The sequence below is a fragment of the Adiantum capillus-veneris genome, chromosome 11 (genome assembly GCF_014529385.1).
Source record: "Adiantum capillus-veneris isolate H3 chromosome 11, ASM1452938v2, whole genome shotgun sequence".
Classification (NCBI taxonomy): Eukaryota; Viridiplantae; Streptophyta; class Polypodiopsida; order Polypodiales; family Pteridaceae; genus Adiantum; species Adiantum capillus-veneris.
Window position 1 is genome coordinate 39034453 of NC_140941.1, and position 20649 is coordinate 39055101.

General features: G+C 43.9%; 1 protein-coding gene across 3 annotated transcripts in view; it reads right to left on the bottom strand.

Annotated features, from left to right (window-relative positions):
- LOC147447124 (uncharacterized) overlaps nt 1–20649 on the bottom strand; it is a 326621-nt gene that overhangs the window by 199288 nt on the left and 106684 nt on the right. For all 3 annotated transcript variants that reach the window (XM_086523017.1, XM_086523016.1, XM_086523015.1), the window contains 3 exons: nt 490–654; nt 227–423; nt 7–126 (listed from right to left, as the gene is read on the bottom strand). In XM_086523017.1, the coding sequence (XP_086379143.1) occupies nt 7–126; nt 227–423; nt 490–654 (482 nt within the window). The remainder of the gene's footprint in view (nt 1–6; nt 127–226; nt 424–489; nt 655–20649) is intronic.

Consider the following 20649-nt stretch of genomic DNA (forward strand, 5'->3'; position numbering starts at 1 on the left):
CATTACCTTCCAACAGAAGGCCTGTAGACCAATAATGTATGGTTTCCTCCAGCTACGACATAAGAGGCTGCTAATCCATTCCCCATGCTATCACTGATTTGAAACGGGAATGTTTGCACTTTGTTACTGCAGCCACCAACAAATGAACAAGAAAAATTCTTAGCAAGCTTCGTCGATGTTTGAAACTTTTGTTTTTAAGCGTTTTTACATATAATATGGGACCAACCTTGCAGACCTTCCAAGCTGCCCTTGCTCTCCATCCCCCCATCCAAAGAGATTTCCACTTTCAGTAAGAACGACAGTATGTCGCGCACCTGCAGCAGCCTGGACAACCAATTCTCCTTGGGGTAAATGTACTTCTGTGGGAGTATGCACATCAGCCAAAGTTCCAAGGCCAGTCTGACCCCAATGTCCTCGGCCCCACTGTTAAAAGTTCTTTGTTGTCAGAACCTTGCATATTGAACTAAAATGTGAATGAAAGCGCCTTACCGCAAGAACCAGTTTCTCACTGTTCACTGCCATTGTATGGTCCCCTCCACTCACAATCTGAACGATCATTTGATCAGCCAGGGCTTTCACTTGCAGTGGACTCATCTCGTTGTTCAAAGAGCCATGTCCAAGCTGACCATATTTTCCTCGTCCCCACGAGAACACCTGGTTCCAACTGTATTGTTACAACCTACCCCTTTAACCCCTTCCTTCAACAGCTCAAGATACACTTTAAACAATTGACAAAACCAGGTTTCATCATAGTAAGCCCTTTCGTGCAAAATTTCCTTTACACCTCTGCAACAACCACCTTAGAACGATTACTTTTTCAGAATTTGGGAAGTAGGTAAATATCTTCATTTCAAGTCTTCAAGGGATATCTATAATGTGGGGAGGCTGTTCCACATCTCCGACAACCAACTTAGACTACAATTTTTGAAGTCTTCAACGGGGTATGCATCCTCATTTTCGAGTTTTGATGGATGCTTATAGTATGGATTGCTTAGGAAACAACACGTCAAGGTTGATGGTCTCATAATTACCAAGGTATAATTACTACAACCACATTAATTTAATGAGTTTTTAACTGATGTCTTAAGTCTCTTCTGATTCTTGTAAACTAACTCGAGCATAGAACCATGCATCTCTATGCTTAACAAAAGTATACATCATCTCCTTTGTGCTGACAACTCACCATCTCAAAGCAGATAAAATTCCTTTCTTCTCACCTTCCACTCTGCTTTTATAATGTGAATGACAGTCTAACACACTCTCTTAGAATGTTTTAAACTGAACCGTGAAAGCTAGCCTACCTCTTGCATGCCAATGATTCCAAATTAGCCCATTTTTTCACCCGCCTCACTATTAAAGCACAAAGCACAGGTCTCACCCTGGATGTCAAACACAATGTTTGGAGCTTTGAACTCATGCAAGAGATGATTGCTTCGCCTCTTAAAATCTAGCGAATGCTTCCAGCTCATTTCACCAACATCTAATGTCACTCGCTATACTGTACTAAGTTCTCCCAAAACCAATTTTGCAAAACTTGTACCTTCAAACCAAATATCTCTAGAATGCTAACAAATTGTAGGCATTCCCATTTGAGCGGGCAAATTGTCAACCGATAAACCATAATGGGCATTTCCTTTGTCAAAGATATCTTTTGCCCAATTTGTTCTATACTAAAACAAAGATCTTGGTTTGTTAGTGCTATGGTGGATAGGCCAATGTGGAAGTCATCATTGTGTGAGCACCATGGCAATAGAGAGAGTAGATTAGATGGATAGTGTACTCAATACAGTGAAATGAACCTTGCTTGATTGAGTGGAATTAGAGAGAGAATAAAAATTTAGCATAATGGCCTTATATAGGCTCGAGATGGAAGGAGGTAATAAATGGTGAAAGTGATATGCACCACATGTGGCAAAGGGAAAATAGCATGTGGGCTACAACAAGTAACATGTGCCTTTAATGTGTAGCACGTGGCTATAATTTGTAGCATGAGCCGGAAGCATGTGTTAGGGAACTCTATGTAGGAGGTTGTATCCATGCACATAAGGGTGCATGCTAATATGCTTGGTTTTAGAGATTGGTCACGTGTAAGCTAAAGGCTTACCCCAACAGACGCCCCCATAGGCTTAAGCTTACACAAAAAAACATGGATTCTAATCAAGGAGTCTAATATGAGTTACATTGGGTAACTACATATGGCTCATAAGATGAATCTAATGCAAGAGGGTAGGTCTTACCATCTCATGGTAAACAATCTTGATGTCCCCTTCTTCTTCTTCTTCTACAACGTGTAATTTGCCTTTGGAATCTCTAGGATTCTTTGAGAATTGAGCATTGTCTTTGAAAAAACACTTGTTTGTTGCGTGCCCCTCCTTATTGCAACGAGGGCACACCTTAATGCGGAAACAATCTTGTGATTTATGGTTTCTTCTGCCAAAATGTGAGTAGCCTTTATCTTTTACAACCATTGCGTTATTTTGAAACCTTGTGCAAGTCTCAACTATTTTCTCTTCCTCTAGAAGTGAATTGATTACATCTTGAAGTGCAGGGACGGGATCTTTCTCCTTGAAAACAGTTACAATATTATCAAAGCTACTTGGTAGGGCTTTATAGAGGATGGCTATTTTATCTTCGCCTGGAACTTGTACCTCAGTATAAACAAGTTGAGTTAAAATACTCTTAAGTTCGTTGACAAAGCTAGCAATATTATCTTGATCTTGCATAGTGAGACAATGGAGCTGAATTTTAAGGCTCATCCTAGAGTGCTTACCTCAAGCACCGAATAGACACTCTAGGGTTTGCCAAGCGTGAAAGAGCGGATGTAGCATCATCAATGTGGTGTATGAAGTCATCTTCAAGGGCTGTGATGATGATTCCAAGTGCTTGCTTACCTTTGGCTTGTTGTTGGGTATTCAAGGTTTGTGTCGAAGCTTCCTCCGAACCAGATGGCGGTTTTACAACGCTCCAAAAAAATTCTTCATGAGCACCCTCGGGCCTCTGCACTTTTGTTTGCCGAGTGTGAATGAAACCCAATGCCATTGAAATTGTTGATGTTTTTGGTGGACATTGTGTGTAGGGTGGTCTTACCAAACAATTTGACAGTGTCTTGATCTTGTGCAAATTTGGAATACAAAGCAATACAACCTTTTTAGCTCAAACGTGGCATACAAAATGTTTAACAACGAACTACAAGAAATAAGAGATAATTTAACACCACCCTTTTAAGTGGAGTGGTAAAGGCTTTGAAAATTAGTTAATTGGAATGCTTGACTTTCTTTTAAAAAAATTTGCTCCTTTTATGTTTGAATGGAGCATTAGGGCCTAGGTGTAGCACCGAGTAAGCCAATAGCCCTTGGGAAGAGGTTCTTGATTGATTTTAAGGGATGTGAGGCGTGCGTAGCGTGGGAATGAGCCTTGGATAATGGCAGGGACCGCTAGTCAATTTAAATGAATCTTGGTGCCCTAGAAACAATGCCTTTGAGGTAAATTGAATCAAGTCAAGAAGAAACCGTCAAAAGATTTTCTTTAAAAAAAGTCTCTTCCTAATAGTAGATGCGCACTAAATAACTTCTTTGGCTTTTAAGCCACACACCCACACACATTAAAAAAGGCGGGTGTTTTGTGCCATGTGCCTCCAAGGGTTGTTGAGGGTAGGGTCCCATGAGTACTTCTTTATGCATTCAACAACTCCTCTTTGTCTCTAAGGCACTATGTTCAAAGAGCACACACACATACACATTTAATCAAGGGCAATGAGCCAAAAATTGAGAGGTTTCTTTCAAGCACAAAAATCACAGGAATTTAGTCACGACACCGTCGATGATACTTGGGTCAAATGTAGCATGGATTGGTACAATCGAAAGTTCGTGAAAATCTCCATGCACACACACACATACCGATTTTCAATTTATGCTCTTGATGATGAAGGCTTTGCACACACGTATGCATAGATAGGTAATTTGCAAGCGTCAAATGTAATCAAGCAAGTCAAATCAAGAAGAAAGTAAAAACACACAAACTAATACTAATTTAATTACCGCTAATCATTGGCAAGGATAGTGGTTGTATAGACGTGCCCAAAGACCAAAGATAGAGATAATTACAATTGAGTAGCAATTACCTTAAAGAGTTATGATTCAATTTAGTGCTTAGAAAGAGAGCACTAAGTCTAACATAGGGATCTAACCATTGAAAGTGTAGATTAGATGGAGAGTGTACTCAATACAATGAAATGGATCTTTCTTGATTGATTGGAAATAGAGGGAGAATACAAATTTAGTATAATGGCCTTATATATGCTCAAGATGGAAGGTGGTGATAAATGGTGAAAGTGATATGCAGCACATGTAGCAAGGGAAAATAGTATGTGGGCTTCAAGAAGTAACATGTTAAGCATGTGGCTATAATGTGTAGCATGAGTGAGAAGCATGTGTTAAGGAACTCTACATAGAAGGTTGTATCCATGCACATAAGGATGCATGGTCATATGTTTGGCTTCAAGGGTTGGTCACAGGCTTACCCCAACATGGTTGAGCTATGCATGCTAATATGTTTGGCTTTAGGGGTTGGTCACAAGCTTAACCCGACATGGTTGAGCTTGGGACTATCCAATCGCCAGACTTTGTGGCTACGTCCACTTTATCTTGGCTAACAATCTCCTCTGGCAAGAGCTATCCAAGCAGCCAAATAATGCTAGCTAAGAGATTAGCTAATGACCTATCCACAGATTGAAAACTATTTTTCTCCATGTGTCACAACCTTTTGACCAACTTGCTCAAATACGATCTAACAGGTAAATCAAGAATTTCACTTCGAATTTTGGACATTAACACCTTGCTGCTTATAATGTTTTATGATTAGTATCGGAAAATGTCAGATGCAGCGGAAGAGAATAAGGATTTGCTCGGATCTAGTACTCCGCACACAAACACAAGGGGCACTTTACTTCACTTGAAAGAATTTAACTGAACTGAGAGATGAGAGAGAGCAAAGAGACGACACAAGGATGTCGGGTCCCAACCCTCAAGGGCCCCCTTGCTCTGTTGCCAGAGCAAGTACTTTCTTTATTCTTGCACAATGCTGCTACAATGACTAAATGGTGAGATGCTGATGCTAATGGGTAGTGATGCTACTGATGTTGGGTACTGAGGTACTGAAGGGGTATTGAGGTACTAAAGGGGCCTATGTCGAAGACGATGATGTCGACAACGGGTACTGTGGGTTCTATGTCGAAGATGGGGAGATTGACGACGAGGTCTATGTCGAAGACGATGAAGTCGACGACGAGGTACTAAGGATCTTTGTCGACGACGACGGTACTGTGTCGAAGACGGTGAAGTCGATGACGGTTCTGTGTCGAAGACAGTGAAGTCGACGACGGTTCTGTGTCGAAGACGATGATGTCGACGACGACGATGGTGTCGTCGTCAAGTCCGGGATTGTGATGACGATGACGAAGGTGTCGTCGTCAAGATAGGGATCTGCGATGATGATGGCGATGGTGTCGTCGTCAAGATAGGGACTTGGACGACGATGACGATGGTGTCGATGACGATGGCATCAAGGCTGAAAACTGAAAACGCTGGGCTATCTGCTGAAATCTGAAAACGCAAGGCTCATCTGGGTCTTCTTCTTCTTGAGAAAACGCTAGGGCTCTTGCTGAGGTGCTGCCTGCCTCCTTGTGTCCCTGCTTCTTCTCCTTCTACTGAGTGTCCAATGGGTTTCTTTTATAGATCTTTAACAATTTTCCCTACCTACTTTTCCAACAAACTTTCAAAAAAAATTTCAAAAAGTAAATTTTAATCAAATGACTTATAAGAGGTGGTTCACGCGGTAAAATGCCTACATGATGAAATGACTGTTCTTGTGCACGAGAGGGTATGCAACTATGACCGACATGGACATGCACATCCTACTAGAGGCTCAGAAAGTGTCAGGCTCAGTCCTAAGCTAGGCTATGACTGATGCTAGACTATGGCAAAAGCGTGTCCACGTGGCGCAAGTGCGCACGTGACAGAAAAAGATGGAGAAGCAATAGAACGTGTGGAGCCGCTTACAAGTTACATTGAATCTGAAAATAAAGGTTACCTTATTACAAAGAGTAGACTCTTCTTACCATGAACAGGCAACGCCAAAACCATTATTACTAGCTCTCTCTACCTGAAATCACACTTGGCACAAAGAGAATTTTTTGACTAGACTCTCATATACTCACAAACTGCATAGGGATAACCACTCTTTTTGCCTTTACCTCTTCAAACAACTATGACTGATCTCAAAGCCCTCACCAATTAATCATCTAGAACTGCATCTAACTAGTCGGTTGCCTTTCCTCTATCTCAACATCCCACATTGAAAAGGCTTCAAGCTAGCAAAAGCTAGATGGATCCTCACGGGTAGGACAAGTACAGAAAGACCCACCCTTAGTAAGGGGAGGGTTGTTAGGATTTGTGCCTAGCTCACACCATGGAGCACTACCCCTACTACAATGGGGCACTACCCCCACTACATCTTGACTAGATACATTGCACTTGGGCTAGAGATCTTTTGCTACATTGGGTAGATGCTCCACATATCACGTGCATCCCACACACTCTTTTTTTTTGTAAATCTTGTTTGATAGAATTTACAGGTGGGAAACCTCAAAGCGAGGAAAACCCACAGAAAGAAAGGGATACAAAAAGCGGAGCAGTATGAGGCTCCAAAGGCTAGAAACAACCAAAGTAAATCCTGTAGGTATCAAGAGTGATGTCTCCACCATCATAAGGGAAATGCAACGCTTGACCAAAAGATAATTTGATACAGGGAAAAGGGTCAACAGAAGTTCCTTGGAACATGAGGGAGTTCCTATGATGCCAGATGGCCCACCGAGTCATAATCTGACCCACATAAAGAACACTGCAAACTGAGATTGCGGTGACTAAAGCACCTAAAAAAGCCAAAAGCATCTGTGAAAAGATGCGGAAGGAAAACACAGCCGAAGAGCAGTCCACACTTGCAGAATGAATGCTCTGGAGTGGCGACAACGCCACAGTAAGTGTGACACGGTCTCCTCAGCTTCAAGGAATCTTAGGCAGCGGGAAGGCACAATATGCCGTGCATGTAACACACTACCAACAGGTAGAGCTCCCACCAAGCAGCGCCATAAGAAAACACGTTCCTTCAAGGGTAGATGACTCTACAAGTAAAACCGCGCATAAGCCACAAGGATGCATTGGACAATCCTCAGATGCACATGAAGTGGCCACATGGACAGTTTCCAATAATTTAACTTGGAAGACGTTCGAGCACCCAATCCAGTTTCTACATAGCCGATACATTCCAACCCAACGGATAACCCAAATGCCGAACCAGAACGTGCGGAGGAACAATCTCCCCAAGCCACAATATCCTATGGCAGTCACACTCTTTCAAAGGCAATAGCTTGGATTTACAAAAGTTAACCTTGAGACCTGCTGCCAATCCAAACAAATGAAGAGTATGCATAATTTGTTGTACATCATCATAGTGATTGCGAGGCATAAACAAAGAGTCATCCGCATAGGCCTGACCAGCAAACTGCAGTCCAAAAGGTAATGTCAGGCCATGTAATCTACCAATAGAAGTCAAGGAATCCAAATACATAAACTGTTGGGATTCAGGCCAACTAGCCGGACATCCCACTTACTACTAACCCATCTACTAACTTAACCTATATACACTTATTCTTTAATATATATAGGTTAAAGTATGCATAATTTGTTGTACATCATCATAGTGATTGCGAGGCATAAACAAAGAGTCATCCACATAGGCCTGACCAGCAAACTGCCGTCCAGAAGGTAATGTCAGGCCATGTGATCTACCAATAGAAGTCAAGGAATCCAAATACATAAACTGTTGGGATTCAGGCCAACTGGCCCATCTACTAACTTAACCTATATACACTTATTCTTTAATATATAAAAGAATAAGGAGCTGCAACAGGATTACGTTGTTGTGCGCTCCACCCAAACCAGGTCTCTCTCTCTCTCTCTGCTCTCGCACTTGCACTCGCACACGCTTCCTACGGCACCTTCATAAACAAGGGGTGAGTAGCGATCGCATAAAGCAAAGCACTAAGAGGGCATCCCTGCCTTACAGACCGTCCCAAAGGCCAAGATTCTGTGAGAGATCCATCCAATAAGCCTATAGAAGTGTTGTGTGCATACAAGAAAAGCACAACACGGGATAGCCTAGACCCAAATCCCAAATGGTGCATGGTATACGCAATATAATCCAAAAGAACAGTATCAAATGCCTTTTCAATGTCAACCTGCATGACCAAGACATCCTGTGGAGTATATTTTACATATCTATACGAATGATGACATTCGCGAGGTTATCAATAATTTGACATCGTGGAATGAAGCCGTATTGAGATTGATGCAAGTCTTCATGTAGAAAGCACTTGAGTCGGTTAACAAGCATTTTTGCCATTAATTTATATACCACAGGCATCAGTGTAATAGGCCGCCAATAAGAGAATTCTTCACACAATGCGTGCTTAGGTATCAACTTGAGCAAACCTTCTTTCCAAGAGGAGGGAAATTCCTAAGTTCCCAAGCTGTATTCATCATGAACAACATTAGCAACTTCAAATAATCCTAGAAGGACAAGAAAAATTCCACAGAGAGACCATCCCAACCAAGAGCTCTCCACCGGCCCAAATCAAGCAAGCTGGCATACAATTCCGACTCAGTGAAAACAACTTCCAAGTCTTGAGCGTGCTGCATCGAAAGAATGGGAGTAACATGCGATAGAAACATGTGACGCGCTTGGCGAGCTTCTCTCGTGGGAGAAGAAGGGGCCTCAAAAATCTTGCCATAATGAGAGTGTGGGCTAGTGCTAGCTCCCGTAAAGTGGAGGTCCACTCCCCTGACGATAATTTAACTCTCCGTATAGCTTGAGACTGCCTGGAGTGATGCAAATGCTGGAAGCATTGTTTAGAAGCACATGCTTTATCTGCAAAAGCCTGTTGACGAGCTCGAGTCTGCCATTTGGCCAATTTTCTCTCATCATTGTGCCGTAACATAGTGCGAGCAGAAAGCAACTCAGTCATTTGAGTGTCAGTAAGAGAAGAATGATTAGCCAAGTGCATTAATCTGCTACAAGCATCCCTTGCCTGATTCACCTATTCCCTTAATTGTGACAAATAATCCCTGCCATAATCCTGGATAACACATTGAACACGCATAACAAAGCGGAACCAGGATATGTTCATATCAAAATACATCTGAGAGATCAAAGTCGGGATGATATCCACAATCATAGTGCAAAAAAGCTCATGCTTGAGATAAGCATTATTGACATGAAAAAGTCTCTTCTTGGGTAGGCAATCATTGACATCAAAGGAGCCAAAACCAGTTTCAAGCATACAGGAAAATGATCCGAGAGACACATAGCATAATCAATCCTCATCTCACATACAAAGCCATCATACTGTTGCATGTGAAAAAGGTACCAACGATCCAACCGAGCGCGATACATAGATTGAGCATTATGCTGAAAGTGAATCCTGGATCAGCCGCATGCAAAAAGGGCCACAAATCAAACCCATTACATGTCAACATAAACTGATCCCATGATTACCGTTCCATATGAAGCATGTGAGAATGCCGAATGTATAATCCGCAAGGTTTGGTGCATTATTAAAATCCCCACAGAAAAATGCATTGGAACGCCAACAATAAGAGGAGATAGCACTCCACAACCGTGCCCTATCTGTAGAAGCTGTGTATGCATATAATCCTCCAAATTCGAAAACTTCCCCATTAACAATACATTGGATAACCCCATTAGCAATAGATTGGATCATTGAAGACCAAGGTCGGCAAGAGTTCATGCCGAACAAGTATAGCACTCCAGAATAGCCAGTTGATCCTGCATAAGCTATTCAGTAGCCCACAAAGTAAGAAGTCTGCCCTACAAACTGATGCTGGTTATGCTCTTGAAGAACCACAATGTCCGCTTTACATGTATGTACATAGTGCCAGGTAAGCCACAACTAGTCGTGATTGCATGACCCACACACATTATAGGAGATACAATTCAAAGAACTATGCATTCTATATGGTATATAGAGTGGGCAAGAAAACGGGAAAAAGGGGGAAAACTCAAGTACCAGTGCCCATCGACACATCCTCCCTAGCTGTAGGTACCTGAGGAGGTGGGTCAAGACCTGGACCAGGATGATTGAAAATAAAGGCACCTTGCGATGAAGAGGCTTCTCCTGTAACAACTTCCATGTAAGAGCGAACAACCTTGTCCCAAGCTTCAACCAAAGAAGTGTTGTCATTACAAGATAGTTTTTTCTGAGCAACATTCTTCAAAGGGGGCACATAATTACGAGAAGATGTCGGAATACGGGCTGTAGCAGCTTTAGCGGGTTTCTTGGGCACTATTCCAAGTTTGAGAGGTTGAAACTTGTTCTTTTCCTTTGTCTTTAATATTTGGAGAAGCAGAAAGTGCAGACAATTGTAATTGTTTCCCTTTGCCTTTATTCACCCCAACTCTCGGGGAGGAGGTTGAAGCACCTTTGGTTTGAATCTCAGTAGAAGATTTCGGAGGTGAATAAGGTTGAGGTAGGGGTTGCAGATTTCGTTCCGGACATTCGGACTGCATATGACCAAATTTTCCACAGCAGAAGCAAGAATTTGCAAATTTGCCCCATTTAAGTTTAAATGGACGCTATCCCCAGAATCGATCGAAATACCTGTTTGATGTGGGGCTATTTGTGTCCCACCGAATACAAAAACAATTTGTGTTTGCATCCAGCTCAGGAGGGCAAATGACTTTGCACAGCTGAGCAACTAACAAGGGAAGAAAGTGACGCCAATTGCGAGGAAAGTTGACCACCTCAACCCAGACGGGACACTTGTGACGAATGAGGCTCTGATAGTCCCTGCTGAGAGCCCAGGGCGTCTGGGTTGACCACCTCAACCCAGACGGGACACTTGTGACGAATGAGGCTCTGATAGTCCCTGCTGAGAGCCCAGGGCAGTACATGAGTCATCTGCGTATTGAAGAAAAGAGGAGACATTTCAAGCAAAGCATCGCGAGCATCCATGTCGGCCAGCAAGACTTCATAGAAACCTTGCATGCCAAAGTAAACCCCTCGGACTGCTTGCCGTTTGAGTAGGAAATCAACCCATTGGTCTACATCCTGAGGCATACGCATTCTACCCGGGAAAAAAAAAATCACCGTGTTCACTGCATATTGAGCAACAAGATCCATAAGCTCTTGTATAGGAATGCGCACTTCCATGACGGGAGTGGATCCTTCCCAAGCTTAACATGCGTCCTCGAATTCCTCATGCAAATATTCTTTGATAAGGTTTAAAGCATCCATATCCGAAGTTTAATGGCTTTCCGACGCTTGTATATACACTGCTCAGTCGAATCCATGTGAAGCTCTCTCTCTCTCTCTCTCTCTCTCTCTCTCTCTCTCTCTCTCTCTCTCTCACACACACACACACACACACACACACACACACACACACACACTCTTTTTGGTGTTTTTGAATTTTGTTTACTATTCACAAACTTTTTTGTTTTTTTTGTAAATCTGCTTTGATTAATTTACAAGTGGGAAACCTCAAAGCGAGGAAAACCCACGAAAAGAAAGGGATACAAACGACGAAGCACTATGAGACTCCGAAGGCTAGAAACAGTCAAAGTAAATCCTGTAGGCATCAAGAGTGATGTCTCCAACTTCATAGGCAAAATGCGCTTGACCAAGAGATAATTTGAAATAGGGAAGGGGTCAACAAAAGTGCCCTGGAACATTAAGGACTTCCTATGATGCCAGATGGCCCACATAGTCCAAAATCTGACACAGGTGAAGAAGACCGCAAACTGAGATTATGGTGACCGAAGCACCCCAAAAAGCCAAAATCGTCTGTGAAAAGAGCCGGAAGGAAAACGTAGTCGAAGAGCAATGAACACTTGCCGACTGAAGGCTCTGGAGTGACGACAACACCACAGTAAGTGTGGCACAGTCTCCTCAGCTTCAAGGCATTTGGGGCAGCGCGAAGACGCAATATGCCGAGCATGCAACACACTGCCAAAACAGGTAGAGCTCCCACACAAGAAAACACGTTCCTTCAAAGGCAGATGACTCTGCCAAATGCGAGACAATGTGCATTGCCACCACAAGGATGACTCGGAAAGCGACCACAGCTAACTACCCCGATGCACAATCCATACATCACACTGAAGGATGGCATAGACACTCGCAGCTGAGATGCAGTCCAATGTGGTGGTAGCCAAATTCCAATCAGAGAAGCGAGAGTCCACATCCAGAGGAGGAATAGGTGAATGAGCAGCAAGCATCCTTTGAATCTCCCGCTAGAGAGGAGAATAGTGAAGGCCCAATCGAAAGCGGGAGACGGCATCAGCGAAAGAAAGAACATAACCCCAGTCATCAAACACCTGATGCACCTGGCAAATTCCATTTTGGGAAAGAAAATACGCTTGGCGAGGAGACCGTTGAACCAAAGTCGAAGCACAAAACCCTGCTCCAATGCAGACTCTCCAGGCGAAGAGAGTTACCCCCAGAGGATTGTCGACCATCCCAAGCCAAATGCGAAGTTACAACCTTCCAATCAACAATCAAAGAAGAAGTGAATGGACATCCAGGAATGTGTCCTTCAAGCTTCCCAAAAACAACATCCCAATAAGTCGGTTTCCAACAACCAAAAGAAGGGGTGACAATGTGCGCACACAAATGTGTGACCATGAGAGCCCAGGGTTGCTGCTGCTCCACCAAAACTGGCAACAACATAGCTTTCCGAGCCAAAAGATGGCGTCTCAAGTCCAAAATATTCAACCCTCCTAGCCGCTTGGGAGAACACAGCTTGTCCATAGATAGAAGCCGAAGGCCCCTCTTGCTAGACAAGGTCCACCAAAAATGCTCTAAAATATTGGACATGAGGGATTGCAAGCGCAACCGAGGCTAGGATAACAAAGGCAAGTAAAATTGCACATAAGCCACAAGGATGCATTGGATAACCCTGAGACACACATGAAGTGGCCACGTGGACAATTTCCAATAATTCAACTTGGAATGCAGACGTTGGATCACCCAATCCATTTTTTGCATAGCCGATACATTCCAACCCAGTGGATAACCCAAATGGCGAACCAGAACATAGGGAGGAACAATTTCCCCAGGCCACAATATCTTATGCCAATCACACTCTTTCAGAGGCAATACCTTGGATTTGCAAAAGTTAACTTTGAGACTTGCTACCAATCCAAACAAGTCAAGAGTATGCATAATCTGTTGTACATCATCATAGTTATTACGAGGCATGAACAAAGAGTCATCGGCATAAGCCTGACCAGCAAATTGTCGACCAGAAGGTAAAGTCAAGCCATGTAGCCTACCAGTGGAGGTCAAGGAATCCAAATACATAAACAAGGGATGAGTAGCGATCGCATAAAGCAAATCACTCAGAGGGCAGCCCTGCCTTACAAACCGTCCCAAAATCCAAGATTCTGTGAGAAAACCATCCAACAAGCCTGCAGAAGTACTGTATGCATACAAGAAAAGCACGACACAGGATAGCCTAGGCCCAAAGCCCAAACGTCTCATGGTATCCGCAATGTAATCCCAAAGAACAGTATCAAATGCCTTTTCAATGTCGACCTGCATGATTAAAACATCCTGTCGAGTATATTTTACATACTCCATACCAATGATGACATTCGCGAGATTATCAGTAATTTGACGTCGAGAAATGAAGCCGTATTGAGATTGATGCAAGCCTTCATACAGAAAGCACTTGAGTCGGTTAGCAAGCATTTTTGCCATTAACTTATATACCACAGGCATAAGCGTAATAGGCCGCCAATGTGAGAATTCTTCACACAATGCAAGCTTCGGTATCAGCTTGAGCAAACCTTCTTTCCAAGAGGAGGGAAATTCCTGTTGTTCCTAGGCTGTATTCATCATGAGCAATAGAGGCACCTTCAAATAATCCCAGAAAGACAAGAAAAATTCCACACAGAGAGCATCCCAACCAGGAGCTCTCCATCAACCGAAATCAAGCAAGCTGGCATACAATTCCGACTCCGTGAAAACAGCTTCCAAATCTTGAGCCTGCCGCATCAAAAGAATGGAAGTAACATGTGATAGAAACATGTGACGTGCTTGGCGAGCTTCTCTTGTGGGAGAAGAAGGGGCCTCAAAAATCTTGCCATAATGAGAGTGTAGGGCTAGTGCTAGCTCTCGGAAAGTGGAGGTCCACTCCCCTGACGGTAATTTAACTCTCCGTATAGCTTGAGACTGCCTTGAGTGATGCAACTGCTGAAAGAATTGTTATTGCTATTCACACACACACACACACACACACTTTTTGTGGCACACAGACCCTATTGCTTGCACACCACACACACACACACACACACAGGATGGGGACGAAAACTGGACCAGAGCAGAGAGGGTGCGCAGAGGTGGACAGCATGTAGAAACTGCAGAGCATTGAGCAGGTCAGCGTACGTAGGGACAGCAGCGCGTAGCGGATAGGCAACGCACAAAACGAACACTGAGAGCACGTAGGGGTAGGCAGCACACAGAGCAGAGCAGCCCCACGATTTTTGACTACCTCGCCCACACACACTTACAGTCGCAAGGAGGAGCCCGCACAAGCTGTAGAAGCTCCTGCGCAAGGCTGAATCATGCTGAGGGTAGAGGCTCGCGCGTGCTGCAGATACATACTTTTTTTGTAAATCTCTAGGATTAATTTACTAATGGGAAACCTCAAGATGAGGAAAACCCACACAAATGAACATATACAAAAGTATGAACACTTTTGTGTTCATCTACCAAAACAGGCTAAAAGCATTCATAAGAAAGGCGATGTAAGTCTGAAGTGACATCACTCACTTCCAAGGCAAAACGTAAGGATTGCCTAAGGGAAAGCTTGAAAAACTGAAACTGATTTGTATCAGCACGAGACAACATACAGTTGTTGCGTTGACGCCATAGAGTCCAATAGGCCCAAAATCTGACCCACATAAAGAAAACTGCAAATTGTTGTGAAGAAGGTGGGAGAATGCCGAAAGCCCAAAACCTTTTGTGAAAAACCATGGAGGGGAATCGAAGCCGCATGCCAGCGGCTATGAAACGAAGAAACTCTCTAGTGACGCAACGATCCCAAAGGAGATGACTAACAGTCTCCTCTGCAACCAAGCAACGAACACAACGGGAGGAGCAAATTTGACGTACATTGAGAAAAGCACCCACTGGAAGGACGCCAACCAAGCATCGCATGAGAAACAATCTCTCCTTAAAGGCAAATGGCTCTTCCAAAGGGCAGCAAGCGCTTTCTTCCACCAAGTATCAGATTTATGCATCGACCATAATGCATTACAATGATCAGCAATCGAGGGTTGAGGCAAAATAAGAGCATAAACCTTACTAGCAGACATGGCTTCAAAAGGCATGTCTCGGAGACACCAATCAGACATGCGATCCCCAGCAACCAAAGGTGGAACAGGCAAAAACTCAACCAGCATGAGCTAAAGCTATCTCCAGAATTGACGGTAATGCATGCCCAACCCAAAACGAGTAGCAGCAAAGGAAAACTGAAAAGTGTACCCTGTGTCATCAACGACATCGTCAACAACTCGCACACCACGACAAGGAAGAAAGTAGGCCTGACGGGACGAGCGGTCAACCAAAGCCGGAGAGAATACCCGACTCCAATGAAGACTCTCTAATCGAAGTGAATTCCCTTCTTGATGCTGACGAATGGACCATGATAAATGCATTGTAACTTCCTTCCAATCAGAAATAAAATTGGAGGTGATAGGGCATATGCGAACGTGCCCTTCCATCCTACCAAACACAACCTCCCAAAAAGATGGTTTCCAATGACCAAATGAGGAAGTAACAATTTGCCGACACAAGGAGGCGAGCATAAGGACCAACAGCTGAGTTTATTGCACAAGAGCCGGCAACAACATAGCTTTCCGGGCAAGAACATGACGTCGCAAGTCCAAGATATTGAGACCACCATAGCGCTTTGGAGTGCAAAGTTTCTCCATTGACATCAATCGCAAGCCTTTTTTATCATGAGTGCGCCACAAATGAGATAAAATCAATGACATAAGTGACGTGAGACAATGTCGAGGCCAATACAACAACGGCAAATAAAACTCAACATAAGCCATTATGATACTCTGAACAATTCGCAGCCGGACATGCAGTCGCCAAGTGGACAATTTTCAGTAATGCAATTTGACGTTCAAACGTTGCATGACCCAATCCACTTTTTGAGTATGGGTAACATTCCAACCAATGGGGTACCCCAAGTGCCTTACAATCACATTCGGAGGAACAATCTCTCCCGGCCACAGCAAATCATGCCAATCGCAAGAAGTCAGTGGTAGAAGCTTCGATTTGCGAAAATTGACTTGAAGACCCGTTGCAAGCCCATACATCTCCAAAGCTTCCATGATCACTTGAATTCAATTTGACAATTACGAGGCATGAACAACGAGTCATCGGCATAAGCCTGCCCGACGAAGTTGCGACCCGACGGTAACTACAGGCCATGAAGAGAACCAGTGGAAGTCAAATGCTCCTGATGCATCAACAAAGGATGAGTGGCAATAGCATACAACAATGCACTAAGGGGACATCCTTGTTTAACCGAGCAACCAAGGGGCCAAGAGTCCGTCAGCTCACCATCAAGGATCCCCGAAGACGAACTGCAAGCATACAAGAAATAAACCATATCGGCAAATTTAGGACCAAACCCAAGACTACGCATCGTGGTTGCAATGTAGTCCCACTGCACAGTATCGAAAGCCCTTTCAATATCCACCTGCATGACAAGCACATCCTGCTGCGTATACATTGCGTATTCCATGCCAATCATCACATTAGCCAAGTTGTCATTAATTTGCCGACGTGGTATGAAACCATGTTGAGATTGATGTATTCCTACAAAAAGGTGATCCTTAATTCTGTTCGCCAATAACTTAGCCAAAATCTTATACACGATATGCATCAACGTGATCGGTCTCCAGTGCGAGAAATGCTCACAAAGTGGCTGTTTGGGCAACAATTTAAGCAGGCCCTCTTTCCAAGAAAACGGAAAATCTTGTGTTTTCCACACTTCATTCATCATGAAAAGCAAGGGCTCTTTTAAAGTCTCCCAAAAAGAGAGAAAGAACTCCACAGTGAGGCCATCCCAGCCAGGAGATCGCCAGCGGCCCAATGAAAGCAACGCACTGTGCAATTCAGAATCACTAAAAGGTTCCTCAAGGGAAAGTGCATCCTGATAAGAAATGATCGGGCGTACATGAGAGAGCAGCAACCGTCGAGCTTGATACACCGCTGACGATTCTTGAGGCGAAGCAACAAAAACCTGTGTATAATGCAAGACCATGGCGTCAGCAAGTTCCTGTTTAGAGGATGTCCAAACACCTGAAGGAGTCTTTACACACTTGATGCTCTGAGAAAGTCTTGTGTGATGCAAATGCTTGAAAAATTGCTTCGAAGCACATCCTCTATCCATAAAAGCCAGTTGACAAGCCTGTGTTTGCCACCTTTCAAGCTTCCGTTTATCATCAAGTTGTATGCATACATGGGCTTCACACAACTCCGATAATTCATAGTCAGATAAAGGCCTCGAATTAGCCAATTCCTGCAAATGTTGACAAGCCTGTTTAGCATCCATAACTTTGTCGCGCGTCCAATGCAAATATTGTTTGCCATAATCCTGGATAGCACACTGCACTCGCACAATAAATTGAAACCACGCAACGTCAAGATCAAGATGCATGTGAACCATCAAGGGGGGAACAAGTCTAGCAATCATATCTCGAAAAGCGTCATGGGTAAGGTAAGCATTATTAATATGCAACAGACACATCCGAGAAAGAGGTCTATCATGAAGCGATTGCCCAAAGTACAAATTCAATATCACAGGGGTGATGATCAGACATCTGCAAAGACTTGCCCATTTTCATATCACATGTAAAGTCATTATATTGCTCTCTGTGTAGAACATACCATCTATCCAAACGTGCACGATACGAGTGATGAGCAACATGCTGAAAGGTGAAACTCGTGCCGTCCGGATAAAGAGAACGCCACAAGTCAAACAACTACGCAGAAACCAAAAGTTGATCCCATGCTTGTCTCTCCACAAGCCACATGTGAGAAGTACCTGTGGTGCTATCACCCACATCAGGAGTATTACTAAAATTGCCACAAAGAAGTGCATTGGATGTCCATGGATAAGAAGAGATATCTCGCCATAAGGCAGCCCTTTGCCCAGCAGTTATATATGCATACAAACCTCCAATTTCATAAATCTGACCATTTAACAAGCATTGCACAATCATCCAATGACCCCTCGGATAATTCCTCACCAGAATTGGTTGTAGCTCATGCCTAACCAAACATAGAAGACTTGCAAGATTTCTAGGGATATGTCCCCAGTGTCAAAGGCAAAATATAGCGATTGCCTCAACCAAATCTTGACGGATGGAAAAGGATCCACCTCACGACGGTGAAACATACGGAGATTGCCATGGTGCCACAAAGACCATAGGGACCAAAATCTGACCCATACAAAAAATAAGGCGAAACGTTGAAGGGAAGTCGGAAGAATGTCAAAAAGCCAGAAACATTTGTGGAAAACCATCGAGGGAAATCGAAGATTCATACAAGCAGAAACGCATCGAAGCAATGTCCTACTGCAGCGACAATCCCAAAGCAGATGTCTGACATTCTCATCAACAACGGAGCACCTGACACAACGAGAGGAGCTAATGTGACGCGCTGCAAGGAGAGTTCCAACCGGAGGAACTCCCAGCAAACAACGCCAAAGAAACAGACACTCCTTAAGAGGCAAGTGAGACTTCCAAATCGCAGTGATAGCCTGTCTCCACCATCGTTCAGATTTGCGCAAAGCCCACAGCGCATTACAGTGATCAGCCAACCAAGAGTCTTGCACAAGAGAAGCATAGATATTTTGGGCAGAGATCGCATCCAGAGCAGTGTCCCATAAAGTCCAATCCTGCATACGACAACCACCTACCAGCGACGGAATAGGGAGGAAATCAGCCAGCATATGCTGAATCAAGCTCCAAATCCGATGATAATGCATGCCCAACCCAAAGCGTGCTCCTGCCTGAGAAAAAGTAAGCAAATTCCCAGATGAATCCACCACATCATCCACTGTGCATACTTAACGACCAGAGAGAAAGTAGGCTTGACGAGGCGATTGTCAACCAAGGTAAGAGAGAACACCTTACTCCAATGAATGCTTTCCAAACAATAGAGATGATCCGTAACATCTTTCCAAGCGGAGAGCAAGGCAGAGGTGAATAAGAAACCAGGAACATAACCATCCATCTTGCCAAACACAATCTCCCAAACGGAAGTCTGCCAACGACCAAAAGCGGGAGTGGTAGCGTGCCGACATAGATCAGCAACCATAACTGTCCATGGCTGAGATTGCCGCACAAGAGTAGGTAATAACATAGCCTTCCTTGCCAATGCATGGCGTCGAAGGTCCAAAATATTCAGCCCCCCAAGACGCTTCGGAGTGCAAAGTTTCTGCATTGCTAACAAACGGAGGCCTTTCTTATGAGGACTAGTGCACCACAAGTGAGATACAATATTAGACATAAGCAATGAGAGACGAGAGCGAGGCCAGTGCAACAACGGCAAGTAAAATTGAACATATGCCATCATGATACTTTGCACAATACGAACTCGAACATGTAGCGGCCATGTAGACAGTTCCCAATTGTGCAATTTGACATTCATTCCTAAGTGCTTGACCACCACATGCTGATCAAGAATCTCACCACATCACAGAAGATGATGCCAGTCACAAACATCCAGAGGCAAGAGTTTGGATTTGTGAAAGTTAACCTTAAGGCCTGCTGCCACGCCAAATGTATCCAATGCCTGTATAAATTCATGCACATCACCCTGGTTATTGCGAGGCATGAACAATGAATCGTCCCGTTGAACCGTATCGAAAGCCTTTTCAATGTCTACTTGCATCACAAGTACATCCTGATGGGTATACTTTGCATATTCCATTCCAATCAATACATTAGCCAAATTATCCAAAATCTGGCGATGAGGAATAAAGCCATACTGCGCAGAATGGATACCAGCCATAAGAGGTTCCTTGATACGGTTCACAATGATTTTAGTCAAGATTTTATAAATAACCAGCATAAGGGTTATCGGCCGCCAATGCGATAACTACTTTTGTTTTGTTTTGTTTTCGGAGTCGGGTAGGGCACGCCCGGCCGCTCTCCTCATACACCATAAAAGTGAACAAGAAGAACGACCAGGACTATGCACCCAAAAGCCAAAGGCAGACGCTTTTGTCACTAGTTTCCTCTAACCTGCGGGAGGCCAGAATTATCTACACTCTTAGGGCAATGACTGTTCCCTTGAGAGACCCACTAAGCTGCCTTTGAAACCCGACGGTTTTCCCCTAGGAAATGCCATACCCGTTTGGAAGGGTGTCAGCTCACAGGTGGCGTCCGCTGGGGCTGGTGGTGTCTCCCTTTTGCACCTCCCAACCCCTTTTCAGGTGAAGTTGACCCCCCCCGGGGGGGAATGGCACTTGGGCGTCTTATAGC